Below are 18,960 nucleotides of genomic sequence, written 5' to 3'. Positions count from 1 at the left end.
AAGAAGCTGCCTCATCGACACAAACGGAAACAAGAGAAGGCCTTTTGTATCTCTGGTCCTTCTTAAGAGCATCATCCCCTGTCATATGTTGTTGCTTGCTGAGAGTCAGCTGCTTGTTGATATTCATGCATTTCCATGGACACTAGCACGCCGTTTACTGGGAGTGATCATAGACTGTGCTGGACGACGCGTCTCCACAAGAATGAGGAGAAAATAACCCGGAAGCAGAAGCGGCCATCTTGCTCTTCGGACGTAATTTGCAGCCAGAGACTGGGGGGTGCATCCCAAATCTCTTAATTGCATCCCCGTTTCCCTCACTTGTGTCCTTTCCTTGCGTCTTAGTCCCTCCCACCAGGGATAGATGGAGAGACACAAGGAAACCATGCGAGGAAAGAGGAAACAAGGAAATATGAGACGTCCTTTCCTCAGTTCCTAAGTTTATTGATTCTATTGGTTTTTAAATTTGTTTAAATGCCTGGATGGAGCTCAGCAGCACGTTTTGTTTGATTTATCATTTTCAGCTGTCTTGTGTCATTGTATTTGACTTGTTGGTGTGTTACTGCCCTACTCGGGCTGTTCTGATTGGACGAGAGCCGAGCATCAGTAACTTGGAGGCAGCAGTATCTTCTCAGCCTCCTCGTCGCCCCTTGTCTCTTAGCAACAGGGGCCTGGGCTTCTCTTAAAGGGGCCAGGCATTATTTGAGGTCATAAAACATGAGAGGACGAGTGGAGGCCCGCTGCATCAGCAGGCATTGATCGTCAGCAGGTGAAAAGGTGAACAGGCCGAGAGAGATGAGAGACAAAAGGAAAAACAAATGATGGCAGGAGAGTGGCTGTGGTGTGATTACAGGCACAGAGACAGACAGACAGACATTGGTGTGGTTTGACTGTGCTGAAAATACAGGCGGATCATCGCAACCATATTTTCCCAACCCCAATATGAAAACTCAAAATAGGACAAAAATCAACACAACTCTCACATTGCTGTCGTCCTGATCCTGGATCAGCTGTGGTACAGCTCTTTAAGAAGCGTTGTTGTTCTTCTTTTTCAGTTTTCATTCCCGCAGTGCTTTGACCCCTGATCACGACACCCTGATATGCATCTGATTCTATCATGATGATATTAGATGAAGTTATCATTTCGCCTTTTACAATTATTGAGTAAAAAATGAGTGTATCAACAACTGACTCACAATTTCCATATTTAGATTCATGATATGTGACCACAGTCTTATCTATAGAAATGACTCAAGGACATATATATTATTGTGAATATTTTATTTTCAATCTATTATTCTATGTGATTCTGAATACTGAGTATCATAACACGTTGATAACGAGATAATGCTTCTGAATGTCGCGTAATTCATGACGTGCATGCTACCCGTCTGTACTGGGTTATGGATACTGGGTAATAGTAAAGTTATGGATGTTTTCATGCAGTCATATGAGGAAGAAGAGACTCTTCCAACAGCAATAAGCTGCCAGGTGACCCTGAAATCAGACTGATGAAAATACTGCAGGTTTAGAACCGTTTTAAGTCAATGTGCCGCAAACCAGTCCGTTAATTCTGCCCGATTTTATTTAATTTCACATTCTCCTCGTGTTGTAGTTCTTATTAGATTGACCGCTTTGGTGTTGTGAGCCTATATGTGTGTACCTGCATGTTTGTGTGTTTACCATGTGGAGTAAAGAGGGAGCTGAGGACTGTAATAGGCTTAACAGTGACTTGATGTCCATTTCAATGCATCTACATCACATCTAGCAACAGGAGGAATTACTCTGTGTGTGTGTGTGTGTGTCTCATGGTGGCGTGGGACGAAAAGTCTGAAGGATTCATCCTCTGTGGACCATGAATGTCTGTGCAACATTTCAATGCAATACATCAACTGTTGTTGTTGAGTCTAGATCAAAGGTTGTGGACCAACATTGCCGTCCTTAGAGCCATGAGGGTACCAAGGTTATAGGTTACCAGAAACATGGCAACGAGCAAGATCAACACAGCTGGTTGTGGGTCAACTCAAAGACATAACTCTTAAGAATTCCTTTATCAACCTGACAATCATTTGGTTAACTGCTGCTACATTCTCACTTCATCACTGTAGGTAAAAGCTGCCATGTGGAGGAGCTGAATTGTTTATCTCTGCTCTCTGCTTTAAGCAGCTCAGTGTTTGGCAGCGAGGGTGTTAAAGGCAGAAGCCTCTAATTGGCCAGCTCAGTCTCCTCATCCCATCCCCACACACACAGTCTCTCTCTCTCTGTCTACGTCTGCCTCTCTCTCTCATTCTCTGCCTCGACTGACGGCGCGTCTGCTCCAATCCCTGCAGGGCCGTGTGAGGCGAGGAACCAATAGCATGTCGGGGAGGGCAGAGCTCGGTGCCGTCGGCCAGATCCAGGCAGAGATGCTGCATTTGGAACTCATCGACGGTGCTGACGGTTACCGCTGTGACAAAGAGTCCTCGAAGGCGTCAGCCATCGCACCCCCGCCAGTCACCAAGGACCCTGCGGCACCTGTTACTATGGATACCTACCGGCCAAAGAGACCCACGACCCTTAACCTCATCTCGATTGTGCCGCGCACACAGGTAGAGCCTGATAAACCGTATCTACACACACAGAGTTTGCAGCAGATGATTGGATATTGATCAATAAGAAGGAGGGGTGGACTTACAGTGAAGAAGATGTGTGTCTGAGTGTCTTGCCTGTCTGGGTTCCTCTTCACACACAAATGTAAATATGTATCAACAACGTGCCTGGCATCACTCTTGGATTCACTACAATTGTTTCTCTGACAGGATGTGTCCACTGGACTGAACAACAGCATCAATTGTCAAGACGGGGATTTTTTTTTCCCCTTGGTGCCCGTCTCTGTTTGTGTTTGAATGCTGCTGGAGCTCGTGACTCTGTGTGTGTGTTCGTGTACGTCAATCTTTGTGAGGACCAATATCCGCTTCATGCCCCAGAGGGGGAAGACATTTTGTCTTTGGGGGGTTACTTTTAGGCTTAAGGTTAGCACTAGGCTTAGATCAGATGAGATAGTGGGCAATAGTGCTTAACACGGCTGCAATCAACAGTACAGAGCCAACAAGACAGTACAGAGGTACACCAAAGACACGGTATTAAACATATCCTGCACATACCTTGAGACATAAAATACTGGCATCATAAAGACCACAAACCCATAATACATAAAACGACATTCAACAGTGCCTCCTTCCTGCGAACTACAAAAGCAAGAAATAACCAGTTTTTCGTGTGTTGAAGACATTGGGAGGAAAGAAAGTTTGAAGCTACATAATGTACGGTATTAATAAGTTTAGATGTACAAACATGAGCATGTGTGTGTGCTCAAGTGTTGATTAATGCATGTTGATCTCATGTCAAGATGAGCATGTGTGTCCGTCCACCTCCTGTTCATACAGCAGAGTAACTACACACGAGCGTTTTCTGATATGATCGGACAAATTAAATCATTCGTCGGTGAATTAAATCAATTCCATGATGTGACGTCGATGTGGTTAAGGTCGGGTTCGGGTTCGGCACAAGGACGACTCGTGAGATTTAGGAGAGGATCACGGTGTGGGTTAAAATAACAACTGTGTTGAGGTTAGGGGAGTTATGTCGCCATCGTTACTATTATGAATGTGTGATTTAAAATGATGAAGATCATGGTCAGTGCTGACGTGTGTGTTGGTCCATCCGTGTCCGCGCATGAGGGCGGACGTGTCACCTGATTTTAACCTGACACTGTTCTTCTGTTTAGAGCAATTTCACACAAAATACACCTCATGCTCAAGAAACCACAGAACTGCACAGCTGCACCCCTGGTAGACATAGGGTGCTAAAGGAATCCTTACATGTGTAGTCCAACACAGGCATTTTGTTTCAGCCCTTGGTTGTGTGTTGTGGCGGCGATTGTTTTCAGAGTATGGCATGTTGTGCTGGGAAGGTGGTGTGCTGTGGGTTCATCAGAATGTAGCCTCCTGGTTATGAGAGAAGTGAGAGTAAACCATACAGTCAATGTGCTGTGAAACCAAATGCTCTAAAAGAGGCTCAACCAGAGTTGGTGATAATTCTCTTTGAGTTTATGGCCGTGAGCGACCGCTTTCACGTCAAACGTACCTGCCAGGCTCTGTAGAGCTGTAAATGTCTGCACGGTGGGACTCTTGTTTTGCAATGTATACATTCATCTATGGTGACTTTGCCACTGAGTCTAACAGACACGCACTCCCCCACAGTGAAGGCTGTCAGCGTGATCAACCAAGCAGCTCTGTATTTGTCTGCGCTTTGTTCTTTGCTCAGTTTCCATGAGGTGGAAACAAGCCGACTGTTCTTGCTGCTGTGCCTGTGATCGTGTGTGTGTGTGTGTGTGTGTGTGTGTTTGAGCTGTCAGAACTGGAAAGCATGAAGGGAATAATTGCTCTGAAACATTTTTCTTCTTGGGAAGTCTTCCTGCCTCCTGGGACATTGTTCACTCTCTTCATTCAGCAGTTAGAAAAGCAAAAATATTTCAATGATAAGTGGGTGAAGGTTTCCCGAAAGTGGCCTTTGCATGAACTCTGAAGACATGAAGCAACAGACAACGTGTCGTTGACGTAACATCCATCAGCTGTAAATGGGAGTTAGCCAGTAGGGCACGCTCACGTGCATGAACATGCACTGATATGGAACCGAGAATCTTTAATGACTGGCGTAGCTTCTCCATATTCACAGATGATGTTTTCGTGTTATAATGAATTTGTCTGTTTAATGTGAGGATCTATAGCTGTTTGCTCTGTGTTATGAGTTTCATCTATAAATCATGAGCTTTAATTGATCACTCAGACTCAAATGCTTAAAGCGAACTGAACCACCTGGTTGTCAGAAAGGCTGTTTGCGCTGCAAACTGCTGTGACACCTTTATGTTAATCGTAACTGCGTGACAATAAAGAATATGGTCAACTACATTCAAGCTTTGATTATAAAAAGACGACACTCTCCATGAGAAACGCTGTGTTTCCTTGTGCTTGTTTGATGGATGAAACACATGTCTCTGCTCTACTGCAGTACAATGGAATAATGTTCCCGCAAACCTTGAATCGATAACCGAGCGCCTTCAATGTGTCCTTGAAAAGATTTATCATGCTCGAATAATACTATAAGAACTTGGACCACGAACACCGAGCCACTCCCCCTGGGTGCACGTGTGTCCATCAGGTATGATGGGGGCATGAATTGTCTCAGCTGCGGATGACATACACAAAGTGTTATCGCTTAAAGGTTGAACAGGCCTGTACTTAACACACATCGGATGACAGAGCACCACAGTACACCTGCAGTGCATTATGCTCTGTTGGTGTAGAAATTGGTTCTGGTTGAATCTGGTGACTCTTCCTGCATGGATTTTCACAGAAGCAAAGAAAGTTATTTTTCCTCAGACCTTCTTTTGTTTTATGGCAGATTTGTTTCTCCAGCAGGTCTCCAGGTGAGACGCGATAACGGCTCCAGCTGACAGAGAAGGTTCACACCAAACACAAAGCGAGTTTGACCGCGGGATCATTTATGTTTGTACCTGTCACTCGCGTTTGACGTGCCGGAGAGAGGAAGAGCGGCTCACATGCATGTAGACACCAACAACAATTCATCAGCCGTGTCCGAAATTACCACTACGCTGTTTTGTGCATGTAGTGGAAGTCCCAGACACTGAAAACCAAACGCCATCGTGTCTGGGTTCATAGCATCATCCGAAGGAGCCCGGTGAGTTTTGTCGGCTGGTTTATTACGGCGTTATTAACCCAAAATAAACAGGTTTTTACTGTGGATTAGTTGCAATAAACAGATAAAAGGATGCCGAAATAACTAAACAATGATGCAGATTTGTAAAAAGGCATTCATCTTAGTCAGGCCTGTCCCCAAGATGACCGACAAACAACTTTTTAAAATGCTTGTTTTCTGAATGAGTCCTGAACGTTCAGCTATCCCAACATTGTGGCTGCTCCATCGTCATGTCGGCGTAAATACAGCTGTGACATTACTGTTTTTACCTTAGACCATTTATACACCTGCATTTAGCGAAAAGATCGCTTTCGTGTGAACACAACATCAGTCAGGCAGCGCAGACACCATTGAAATGAGTTGAGATAGATGAGCAGTGATGATCTCCAGGCAGTTTGTACCGTAAGAAGAGACAGAGAGGGAGAGAGACAGCACACCGGCTGACTGTTTCCAGGTCAGTGGATCGGTAAAAATGCAAAAATATACAATTAGCTCTGCATCGTTTGGCAGCGAGTGACAGAGTCCTGTGGTTGAGAAAAAGCAATATTTTTAGACCCAATTATCTGCTGAGTACCAGCGAATTACAGAGGGAGGAATCGTATTAAGCAGTAAAATACGTTTTAAGGCAGATATATTTGAAGGGAATACAAATACAACCATTTTTCTAAGGAGTACATCAATTATTTTACCCACCAAATGAATGTAAAAGCTTATGTGCAGTATAATGAGCTCTGAGCAGAAACGGGGGCAGGTTTTATTTCACAGATTGTCTCGACTTTAATCTCTCACCTGGCTTTAGGACACTCACTATGTTGACGTACCATTTGTGTGTGTGTGTGTGTGTGTGTGTGTGTGTAGGTGTGTGATTTGGAAGGTATACCTATATTCTACATTCGTTGAGTTGTGCCTAAAAAATGTCAGCAAAAAGTGGAGCTGAGGTGGGAGGAGCAAGAAGCAACCATCCCAGCTGAGTGTGATAGGCTGAGACTCCTGTCAATCAACGCAAACACTCCTCAAAGCTTGTTTTTAGTAATTCATCTTATTCTTATACTAAGTTGAATGCTGAGATCTGCACACGGCAGAACTCCGATGTCTGGTTGACAAAGTCATGTGTTATCAGAGTCACTTCCTTAACACGCACACGTTCACACTACGTCTGAGTCACTGAGTCACTGAAAATGATATTTTCATCACTTTGGTTAAAAAGGCCGTTACCTCCGAGACGAATGCTTCTGTCTCACCAGCTGCTGATTCACTCGTTACCACAGCGACAGCTCTGCCCGTACATACGTCGATGGGGAAGTGAGTCATGCGCAGCGGGTGGGTGGACGGAGCAGGAGGATGGGATCTTATTTTGGGCGTCAAATCATCGTCATCAAAGGAGTTTCCAGTTCGACTTCCGTCTGTTAAAATCTCCCTTTGCCATCTCTATGCATTTGTAAGATGCTGTGATCTTTGACGGCTTTGTGAACCAAAACATTGACGTGTCGCCAAGTTTTATATTGACATCGTAACCAGCCGTGACAGAGCAACATTAGCATTGGAGTCATGTTCGTGTCCACCTCATTCATATAAGTCCAATATTCACTCTTTTTTAGCTGTTTTTGGCTGTTTTTGGAAAAAGTATTACTTCTGGTATTGCTGGTATTCAAACAATACCCACGACCCCTTGACTCAACTGTCTTCCTCTGGTCCAGAAGGGTGACTTTTCTGTGAACTCTGGCTCTTTTGCGACTGTTGTGTGTTTGAACTTTGTCACACTGTGAGAATCTGTGATGAGAATGATCTGGTAACTCATTGTATGTGTACTTTGGAGACTGGTTAGACTGTGGAATGCTGACAGTCTTTTTCTTCTACGGTATGGTGACATGAAGGTGACAATCATAACTCGTGCAACACTTCGAAGAAGTGCCTCCATTGTTTTGTACGGTAAAGCATGTGAGCACTGACTGACAGGGACTTCATGGTGCATTCAGGTGCACCTTGTAAACTACAGCTGTTATTGTTAAGTACCTACCTGCCATTTAGTGGAGCTTATTTTTAGCTTATTTAACAGTTTTTTCCCAATTGATTGCTGAAAAAAAGTTTGTTATTACATATTAAATAATTTATTTAAATTTGACCATATGGCGAGTGTGGTACGTTCCCCAGAAATCACTCTTGATACCATGTGGTCTGTCTTTTTACAGAAAGATTTGAAAGTCTAAGTGGCAGTTGTCAGAGCATAACACATTGACATGTTGATCTTTTAGAATCAAGACTGTCGTCGAGCAATGGCATAGTTTGAATCGTGAGTGACTTTCAAATTGGAAGTTAAATGGAATAATGGATTTGGAGAAATGTGACACCCCTGTTAAATATGATCAAATTAAAATAAAATCTTTCCTCACTGATTGAATAAAAAGCATGAGCAACCAAAGAGTAACACTAGGCTGGTAACAAGTATCTCACTGCCCCCTTCATGAGTGCTCGGTCGCATGTATCACCGCACTAAATAGTGACGTCACACCCCGCAGTACTTCTCTGCATCACTGTTTTATAGAAATAAGAATAAGGGAGAGGAAACCGTTTTCTAACACGCAAAAAAAGAAAAGAACTAGTTTTGTGATCAGAAAATGGCCAAGGTTGATTGAAAAGGTCTTTTCAATCAACAAATCCACCAAAATGGCCTAAAGAGACGCCCACTGTGTGTGTGTGTGTGTGTAGGTGTTTATCCAGTAGCTTGAAGGTTTGGCACACCACGGAGCACAGACAAAAGAATCCCTGCTCATTCAACAGAATAAAAGCTTTGTGTGTGTGTGTGCGTGTGTGTGTGTGTGTGTGTGTGTGTGTGTGTGTGTGTGTGAGTGACATAAGAGAGAGCGAGAGAGAGCAAGGGAGACAAAAAGTTGTGTACATTGAGTGTCTGGATCCAGAACTCAGTGACCAAACCTCTCTCTGTACTCCCCATCTGATTTATTCTCTCTCACCATTTCCTTCTTCCTCTCTTCCTCTTTTTCTGCGTTTCCACAGGACACACTCAACAACAACTCCTTTGGGAAGAAATACAGTTGGCAGGAGAAGGTTTCAGGCTCGTCCTCGCCTCTTAAAACAGGTGAGCTTTTCTTTCCCACAAGCTGTGAATGAATGTTCTTGCTGTGTTGATGATGACCGGAATGCTGTCTCTGATATTATTCATCCCTGTGCTACGAACACAGCAGTTGCCACTTGCATTGAGTCTTTCAGTTGTGTGTGTGCCTCTCTGATCCTCAGGGGGACTGTGTCAAAGCTTGGATTAGCTATGCTAAGCTAACTGTAGCTAGCCGAGGCTGCACTATATTCTGTATGTGCGTTAGCCAGCTCGGGGCCGAGCTAGCTGGGAGCTGTCATTGGTTATTGTTACAGCTCTTTTCAGAGCACCACGTGAGGCCAGACTAACCAAACTCACTGCCAACAACTCACCACTGATGGAAGAAGTGAAACTTGTCATCTCAATCGTTTACAAACACGACCAGATACTCAATCCACTTGGCTTTTATGCATCATTCAAGCCATGGTGGCAGAATACAGAATTAAACCGTTCTGCTGATACGGTTACCCAATAACCTTGTGTTCACCAAAGAAAAGAAATTGAGCCAAATGCTAAACCGAAATTAGTTTTAATGTTTGTCTCAACAAGAAAATAAACAGGATACAAATGCAGATTATTTTTGATTACTTAAATAGATTATATAGAGTTACCTTTGGATTTAGTTTAGATGCAACTTGCCATTTGATATTTCAGACTATATTACATCTTCGACATCAACTATTTAGTCCATCAGGCTGCTATGTATTATCGTAATATATCTAAATATAATATACATAATATTTAAATATATTATTTGTATAATGTCATCTTCATCAGGAAGAAGAAAACTTAAGGAACTTTAAGGAGCTGCTTATTTGGGTATTAGCCCGATTCAGGGGATGCAAAGTCGATTGATAAAACCTGCAGATTCGTTCATGAACACAACTGGTTCGATTCATGTCAACCAGCTAATTGACCTCACGTTTGTTTGAAGGAGTCACCTGAGAGAATTCCACTGAATTTGAATTACAAAGCGATTCAATGGAGTCCCACAAGGAATTTATTCTTATTTTTCATATTGAATATGATAAGAGGGTTAATTGCTGTAAAGTTAATTGGCATCAAATACTGTGATGGTGCATTGCTAAGTAACAATTTCACAAAGAATACAAATGTAGTCCCTCTCAAGGAGAGTATTGTCCTGAATGGGCCTCGCTGCTCCGTGAATGCTGAGGTTTGTATGAACACAGAACTCACCTTCCCGTCCCTCTCCTTTGGCTTCAGTGCTGCATCATCCACAGCGAAAATATCAAACCCGGATTTGCTGGCCATGGATTATGACATAACACGTCCATCGTCTTCTCCTGGCTGCACTGCAAATTTGCCGAGTAATCTGGATTACCTAACCATTTGTACTTTTCTCTCCTCCTGTTTTCTGCATTTGTTTCCATGTCTGCCTGTGCGTTTGTTTGCCCATCGTGTCTGCTTTCCGGCATCACGTGCACTTACTCTGTGCGTGTGTCTGGCCCTTGTGCGTGCTCGTGCACTTACTCTGTGCGTCGTCGCTTGCCTCTGCTCTCCCTCCAGGCGAGCTCACCCCTCCGCGCGAGCACAGCTGTCTGAGCGACGAGGACAAGGTGCAGGGCGGGGGAGCGCAGACCAAAGACCGCGGGACCTCCACCGACGCCCCCTGCAGACACAGCCACACCTCCGGACACTCGCACGGCTCGTCCGCGACGTCCGCGACTCGCTCCGAGCTTCAGGAGAAGCTGCCGGCGCCGCCGCAGAACCACACGCCGGCTCCTCTGTACCCAGCGGGGAAGGCGGATGGAGACGGGCACCACCAGGAGAGGATCCGCTACCACACGGACGTCCATCTGGAGCCAACGGAGGAGATCTACCTAACTCCCGTGCAGCGCTCCGCAGACCCTCTAGACCCCCCCGACGAGCAGGACCGGCCCTTCCTCTCGCAGCAGACTGAGCAGGGCCGCATGTCCATCAGCTCTGACACGGAGGGCCCGCCTCCTTACCAGCCCCTCCCAGACCGGACAAACCCCTCCATCTACGAGGAGGACGAGGTCTACGTCCCCCCACCTTCGTATTATTCTTGCATAGAGTCCCTCATCACGCCACCCAGCATGGCTCGCTCCTCCCTCACGCCGGACCTCAGCCTGAAGGGGGCGGGAACGGGGGCCGGGGTCATGCTGAGACCCGGATCATCGGTGGAGTACGTGGACGCCACGGACGAAAGCTACTGCGGCGAGGATGAGGATGTGGACAGGGTAATAATGGACGGAACGATGAAGAAGGGGGGAGGAGCGGGGGATGGCGGTGGCCGCAGAGTCCCACTAAGAACTTCCATGAACTCGGAGGCCAGCGGCCTTTCGTATGACTCGGTCAAATACACTCTGGTGGTGGACGAGCACGCTCAGCTAGAACTGGTCAGCCTCCGGCAGTGTTACCAAGGCTACAGCGACGACAGCGACTCCGCCACCGTCTACGACAACTGCGTCTCCTCTCCCTACGAGTCGGCCATCGGGGAGGAGTACGAGGAGGAGGAAGAAGAGGAAGAGGAGGAGGAGGAGGAGGAGGATGATGATGATGATGAGGACGGCATTCAGATAGGAGGAGTGAGGAGAGAGGCGACGGCTTGTCTGTCTGAGGACTCCACTCCAGAGGTCGACCTGCACTTCTCCAAGAAGTTCCTCAACGTCTTCATGAATGGACGCTCTCGCTCCTCCAGTAAGTCACTTTTTTTTTATTTGATATGTTAATTGTCTATGACGGTAAAAAATATATAGTTGTATTAAAACCATGATAGCTATAACAGTCAGCTATATTGTTCAGCCAAGCATGTCATAAAAGAACATGTGTCAAAGGGGTCAAAGTCACGGTTATTTTCTCACTGAGAGGGAGGTCGTCAGTGAAGGAACAAATGATGATTTTCTTCCATTTGGTATTTTATTGATTTTGGTCATAATTATAAAAAATTAAATGAGATAGCTGTCAATCAAAATTTAATTGACATGTTATGTGTATGTTCTAACTAGAAAGACATACAGCACGCAAAGACATGCAAACTAAGACGCTTTGTTGTGCGTATGAGGTCGCCTCCCAATACCTGTGACATCACAGCTTCTTTAGACATCAGTACTTTCTTCTTCATCCATTTTGCCTCCTCTTTGTCTCAGACGTGATTTTACATTTTGACAATGTGGATATGTCTTAATACAGTGGAATTATGCGTGAAACAACCAGGAAGCACACAGAGACAGCGGGCCGTTGCTCCGCGTAATTCCCTTTTAAACGCAGAGTAACACAGCAGCGGACGCTGTCTGGACGGATTGGCAGCGTGGTGGGTCAGGCTGAAAGCCACAGATATTCAGGCATGACGTGCAACTCTGGATATTGTGACGATCTGTCTTACCGACTTAGCTTTAACTTCGTCATGTAGAATCACAACTGAAACTAGTTGGGGAACAGCATTTGAGCTTTGATCATACCAGTGGATTGAAACTGTCATTAACATGCCAGTTGTACTAATTTAGGCCACAATACCCAGCACAGCTTGTAAATATTGCGAATGAAAGCCGCAGTTTTTTCTGCTGCTTTGTTGATGTCGTTATCAGCATTCCGACAGCCGCGCGTTCAGGGCAGAAACCCAGCTGGACGTTTAGGTGGCCTGCTGGGTGGAGGGACACTGAGCCAAAAGCAGCTTGCGGTTTCATGTATTTGCCTCTCTCGTCAATACTGATCACACAGTCGGAAAAATAAATAAGTCAGCTGAGTCTTGTTGCAATGGCAGTCCTTGAAATGCTATTTGGAAAGGACTGAGGAAGAGAAGAAGTAACAGGCAGTGAGTGGCTTTGTTGATGACATTTTCATTCAGCTGAATCGGCTGAAGGATTCACCTTCATTCGGCTGATTACAGAGATTTGTTCATAATGTATGTTCAATTCAATTCAATTCAATTTATTTTTGTATAGCCCCAAATTACAAATTAGCCTCAGAGGGCTTTACAAAATGTACACATTTGTGTGGTAATTTCCTCTAATAGCCCTCGCTGTACTCTTGGATGCCGTCCACGTGTTTCACGGACTCATTAGACACACTGATGCAGTTCATCTGAGCAGTGCAGTGTGGGGGGGGGGGGGGGGGGGGGTCTCAGGGGACTGTAGGTAGAAATACACAAAGCTCATCTGTTTCACGCTTCATTAAAGTGTGATTCATAGGTCCGATAGGATGCACGGGAGCTTTAAAGTGAACACAGTGAGCCCTCATTGTGTTTTCTGTGTGTATGTGATGGACTTTTGTTGCAATTTGAAGTGAAGGTCCATCATCTTTTCGCCAGCGGATTGCAGAGGCTGGCACTCCACACTGCTTTGTGCAATTCTCTCTTCTCTTCTCTGCTTTTCAAGGTGCAGAGTCCTTCGGCTTGTACTCCTGCCTCATTAATGGAGAGGAGCGGGATCAGAGCCACAGAGCTGTCTACAGGTGAGGAAGAACGGCATCATCATCAGCACTACCGGCAACATCATCATCCCAACATCCGTTCTAAATGTTGCAACATTGATTGATGCAGTCATCACTTGCCTTTAGTTTTAGCGATCGTTCTTATATTTACATGAGTTTGTCTGACACATAACACTGTCAGGGAATCAAATGTATTGATTCAGAGCAATGGTTGCGGAGTATGGAGGACAAAAAAGTCAATCATCAACATAAATACTTCCACAAGAGCATTGGTCCAAAATTCACATGTAGCTTTTGGCTTATCCAACTGTATTAACACATTTATTTTAAATGTAGATGGGTGGTTTGAATATTACATTATGCATACATTCAAATGAAATGTCCCAGGTGGTTGTTATTACGAAGAGACCCTGTGATTCCTATACAGGCCTATAAACAAATACACGGTTCAGCTACAGGGTCTAAACGTAGTTATTCAGAGGTGACCACGAGGGTCAGCGCACCTGGAATGTTCAGTCTTCACATGTTCAGTGTCCATGTTTTCAAAAAGGTAGTTCAGATAATCCCTCTGCACTCACAAAAGCTTGTCTGAATGTTCGTATCTCTGTAGAGAAACATCGTTATTTTCCTTTGGACTGAGCCAACGGTCCAGGCCGGCAGATAGACAGCCTGTGTAAGGGTGTCATCCAGCTCATAAAAAGCCTGTGAGCTCCCTCAGATCCCTTGCATAACCTCATCCGTCGCCACAGGTTCGTCCCTCGTCACGACGACGAGTTGGAGCTGGAGGTGGATGATCCGCTGCTGGTGGAGGTCCAGTCGGAGGATTACTGGTACGAGGGCTACAACATGCGAACTGGTGCCCGTGGGATCTTCCCAGCGTATTACGCTATAGAGGTGACCAAGGACGCTGAGAGCTACAAAGGTACTGACTTTGCCGCGCTCATTAATTCAATTAGGCTGACTATGAATGTGTTCGGAGAGATGCTAAAATATGTACTGAGTCATTGGTACTGACCAACAACCCCATCAAACTACAACAGATATATTACTGTCCCTCTGCTGAAAAAACTGCTTCTTCTTTTTCTCGTTAAATGTGCTACAAAACCTGGATTTTAAAGCGACAATAAATTGTCTTTCCTGCGCAGTGAAGAGCAGTGAATGGGTGGACAGATACCGGCTGAAGTTCCTGGGCTCAGTTCAAGTGCCCTCCCACAAAGGAAACGATGTTCTGTGTGCAGCTATGCAGAAGGTACGAGGCCCATGTTGTGCACGTTAGTGTCTGTGTTTGAGTGTGTAAAGCATTTGACTCTAAAAGGTGTGATGTGTAGTACCTGGTTACCTGCTCCAAAGAAATAGGGGGCAACATTTCATCAATAAAGGAGCCTCTTGTTCGGCAACATTTCAATTGAAGAATTAATGTAATATTGCACAGGATTGACATATTTCACAAGCTTCCTGTTAAGTTTTCAAACATTAGATTGACAAGTTGACTATTTCCAACACAGAACACTGTCAACATAGTATTACGTCTGTATTATCATCCAGTATAGAAGTGGATTACAGGATAAAATGGTCTTTTTCAGAGTTTTGAGCTTTTTACATCAGCAAAGAGAGTCACCTCTTCCGTTTGTTCTTCAGATTGCCACTAACAGACGGATGACAGTCAAGTACAACCCGCCTTCCTCCTGCATCCTGGAGATCAGTGTGAAAGGCATCAAGCTTGCAGTTCAAGAGGACTATTACGCCCGCGATAGAGTGAGTGCTCAAACCGTGCCTTTGTCTGTAATGCGAAATAGATCTTCATGAGGTTTTGTCAAGTAAAAGCTCGTCCTCACACCAGAATCCCATCGAACTATTGAGGCATGTCGCCCCCATGTGGCTGCTAATAGAGACTGCAGACATAGTTGTTACGGGGCGTTTTCTTAAAGGAGATCTTACTTCAGTATTTCCATTTTGAGCACTTTTCATACGAACATATGATAATTTAAGATACATTATATACACATACATGTTCCATCTCCACATGGGCTTATAAAACACAAAATATATCGTAGCGGTGAAGCAACATTTGTCAGAAAAGACCTTTGTAGATTCAAAAAATCATGCAATTTGTCAATCCCAAACTCTTCAAAAATAATTTGAAACACGTCCTAAAAAGACTTTTTTATGATCACTCATAGAGATTACAGACATTTTAAGTACAACCCACAAATTGCCTTCAGTCTAACCTGCCATTGGTTCAACTTGTTTGTTGTTTGTTTGGTTAATAGCTCTGAATGAAACTGTACATACGATATGTACATACTATGAGACATGTCTGCAACTTGGATTTGTAAACATCAATAAACCATTTTTCTTTGTTAATACGTTATAACTTATCAAAATATTGCACTGTAACGTGTTTTAAATAGTAAAAAGTGCATTTTACAAAATAAGAGTTACCTAACTGGACCAGGAAATCCAAACTGTCCCAAATAAAGATCTTTCTAGTGAGCCACTGTTCAGATAATAATACCCTTTTTCAATTATCACAATTCCCAGAAGAACATCATAGGTGTGCTATAGTACTTTTTAGTAGTTTGGTATAGCACTACCTGCAAAATCTACGACTGCAATATGCTGCTTGCATCTTAATTATAAAGTAATAATAATCAAAATGCTGTCGTTGCAACATACTGTCAATCATTTTGTTCTTTTTGCCTTTTGAATGTAGGACTTTCACTTGGATTATAAATATTTAACATTCATTCCATACAGACATACCGTATAATGGGGCAAGTACGTGTGTGAGCGGCCTTCTTGATGCTAATCAGACATTTATTTTGCCTCTTTTCTGTCCCGTTCACAGAGTAACGAGTGCAGCCACTTCTTCCAGTTGAAGAACGTCTCCTTCTGCGGCTACCACCCCAAAAACAGCAAGTAAGTGAAGGCAGAAAACGCAGGGACTACAATAGCAGGTCACATTAACTGTGCTGTCAGACTAGGAAATAAAGAAGCAAGGGGACGCAAGCTGTACCGTTTTTACCCTCTGCTAGCGTTCATCTGCATTAACTTACCACCAGGCGTCGCTAGAAACTAACAAGTGTACCAGACATCAGACATATAGACTGCACCCCTTCACTGCCGAATGATCAAATGTGAAACGGCTATTTATTTTTGAAACATGACAGAATACAGTATTCAAAGAACGAACGGTTAATGACGCCCCTCATCTGTATTCCCTGTCTTCTCCGCAGGTATTTTGGTTTCATTACTAAACACCCGGCAGACCAGAGATTTGCCTGCCACGTCTTTGTGTCTGAAGACTCCACTAAACCTCTTGCAGAGTCAGTCGGGTGAGTTCAGTGAATTAGCTCTTAGTTATTCATTCTTTGTATGGAGGAGGTGGGTGGGTACGTCAACTCTGCTGAAAGGCAACGATTTAATGTTATTAGAAAGAGCTGATCTGTTACAGATCACTGATTTGTTCTTGAAAACTATTTATATATATATCTGTCATATCTAAAAATACAAACGTCTAAATCCGGGCGAGTTCTAGAAGCGACTGAAGTACATGTCTTTGTTTTTTTTTCAGGAAAGCCTTCCAGTTGTACTATAAAGAGTTTGTGGAGTTCTCGTGCCCAACAGAGGACATCTACCTGGAATAGCCCTGCCCTGCCTTCAACCACAGCTCTGTACAGTGCACTGTGTCATAACATAATGTTGCATGAAGGACAGTCAAATCTAAACACATGTGATAAGCAAGCAGTAAAAGAAAGGAGCCCGTGTTGGACCTGTGGTGAGACCTCTGTGCGGCAATACAATATGGAAATGAGCCAAAGGAGGACCATTTTGAGTTCAGGAAAATATGCGAGATGGTGACTGTAGGCTGTCTGTTGGAAAGCACAAACATTGTATCACTTGGCAGCACGAGTTAGCCTGTAGCATCATCTCAGCAGGTGCAGCTCTGAAAGCCCAGGAGCTGTAACTGGACGACACCAGCTGGCATTTGCACTTAAAAAGAAAAAGGTTGACATTTGGAAACACATGATGAGTTTGTCTGAGCATGAGGGGAGGTGTATATTTACTAAGAGATGCCCTCACGCCGTACACAATGTACACTAAGTGACAGAAACCCATGTAGGAACAGTGACCTTTATCCTTTCAGCTCACCTGATATGAAGGTCCGCCCTCAAACACTGTTTTAAAAGCAGCTACAGGTGATGTTCTGTGCATTTGTTGTGGGTCCCACGTTTAGATGTTTAACGTGGAGCCAAACCTCGTTGTCAAAGCCAGACAACTCCAGGCAGTGGACCAGAATGCAATGCCAGAGTTTCAGTTAGCAGATCTGTTTTTCTGAATTCCCCCCCCCTTTCACTAAATTCGCTGTTCAATACTTTTCAATACTTTACCTTTTCGATAGTCTACATTGAATACACTGCTCGGCTCCACTGTGACTCGGTGCCAGCTGTGTTAAATAGCATACACAACTTTGAAACAAAACATGTAAAATGCCAAGGAAAGCCACAGACTTTTTTTTTTCTTTGCTTATGAATATGTGACAGAACTACAGACTTAAGCAGAGCTGCAACAAATAGTTGATTAATTGATTCGTTTGTTGACCGAAATAGATTTAAGTTAACTTTCAAGTAAAAATGTCAAACAATCCCCAGTTGTAGCTTCTCAAATCAGGAGATTTGCTGCTTTTCTTGGTCTTTTGCCATAGTGAACTGTGAAGTGGGTCTTTTTAGGTTTTGAATTGCGTTGACTTTTCTTGCATGGCGTGTTAAGATACCACCAGTCAATGATCATAACAAAAAAACCAACGGGTTTCAACTATTTCCTTTTTTAATATCATCCTGGGTCCAGCACGGGTACAGCATAGTTGTTCTTCAGTGGCAAACAAAGAGTGCTTCCCACATCGTTCATCACAAACACTAATTTCTAACAGATTCTTTTATGTGATCTATATTTCACGGAAGATTAAATGTCTGTAAAAGAAAGATTCATTTATGAAGGATATGAAAATGTGTCCGTTCAGGCATCTCCCAGTCCCCATGGTTTGTTCCTTTCAACAACAACAACAACAACAATGGAAAAATCTGGAAAAAATGAAGTGGTCTCCTGTTGCTGATCAAAGCCAACATGCAGCATCAAGAGAGCAACGCTGACTTTTATACGAGTTCCCTTCTCAAGAGCCAATCAGGCAGATAGGAGAAACTGTAGCGGGGGCTATACAAAGTGTGTATAGACATGCCATATATATATATATATAAATAATTTAATATCTGTAATTATAAATATCGTATGGATTCAACATGTAGTATGTGAAATGTATCTTGATTTTAGATTTTTTTTTCTTTGTTTTTTTTAGGTGTGAATTCTTTATTTAAAAATTTTAATGCAGATCTCATGGTGTCCTGTCATTATTACATTTATATCACTGTATTTGTGAGGTCCCGGTGTTGATTCTAATCGGATGAGCCGGCTCCAGTGATGTCACGGCATCCCGACATCTCAGCAATTACCCCGGTGAGTAAAACGTACGTCACAGCTGACTTGTGAGTGGGAAACGAATGAAGTCACTCTCTACTGAAGCTGTGTTTTCACGTGTTATACTCAAACACATTCTTGCTCTTTCGTAGCTGTTATGACAACTTTTACTTCTAAATGAGTCGTTACTTACTGATAAAGTAACAGTCGCC

At 43.8% G+C, this 18,960-nt stretch overlaps 1 protein-coding gene across 1 annotated transcript in view; it reads left to right on the top strand.

The window, feature by feature from the left end:
* Positions 1-16,923, top strand: part of mapk8ip1b (mitogen-activated protein kinase 8 interacting protein 1b) — a gene marked incomplete at both ends in the record, with an annotated part of 30,487 nt that extends 13,564 nt beyond the window's left edge. Inside the window, 10 exons of the mRNA XM_079285055.1 lie at positions 2,328-2,585; positions 8,767-8,848; positions 10,391-11,545; positions 13,222-13,297; positions 14,026-14,198; positions 14,422-14,525; positions 14,915-15,031; positions 16,125-16,195; positions 16,513-16,611; positions 16,851-16,923. Coding sequence (XP_079141181.1) covers positions 2,328-2,585; positions 8,767-8,848; positions 10,391-11,545; positions 13,222-13,297; positions 14,026-14,198; positions 14,422-14,525; positions 14,915-15,031; positions 16,125-16,195; positions 16,513-16,611; positions 16,851-16,923 — 2,208 coding nt within the window. The remainder of the gene's footprint in view (positions 1-2,327; positions 2,586-8,766; positions 8,849-10,390; positions 11,546-13,221; positions 13,298-14,025; positions 14,199-14,421; positions 14,526-14,914; positions 15,032-16,124; positions 16,196-16,512; positions 16,612-16,850) is intronic.
* Between the last annotated feature and the right edge of the window lie 2,037 nt (positions 16,924-18,960).

This window comes from Melanostigma gelatinosum (assembly GCF_949748355.1).
Source record: "Melanostigma gelatinosum genome assembly, chromosome: 2".
Classification (NCBI taxonomy): Eukaryota; Metazoa; Chordata; class Actinopteri; order Perciformes; family Zoarcidae; genus Melanostigma; species Melanostigma gelatinosum.
This window is presented reverse-complemented; position numbering and strand designations above follow the sequence as displayed.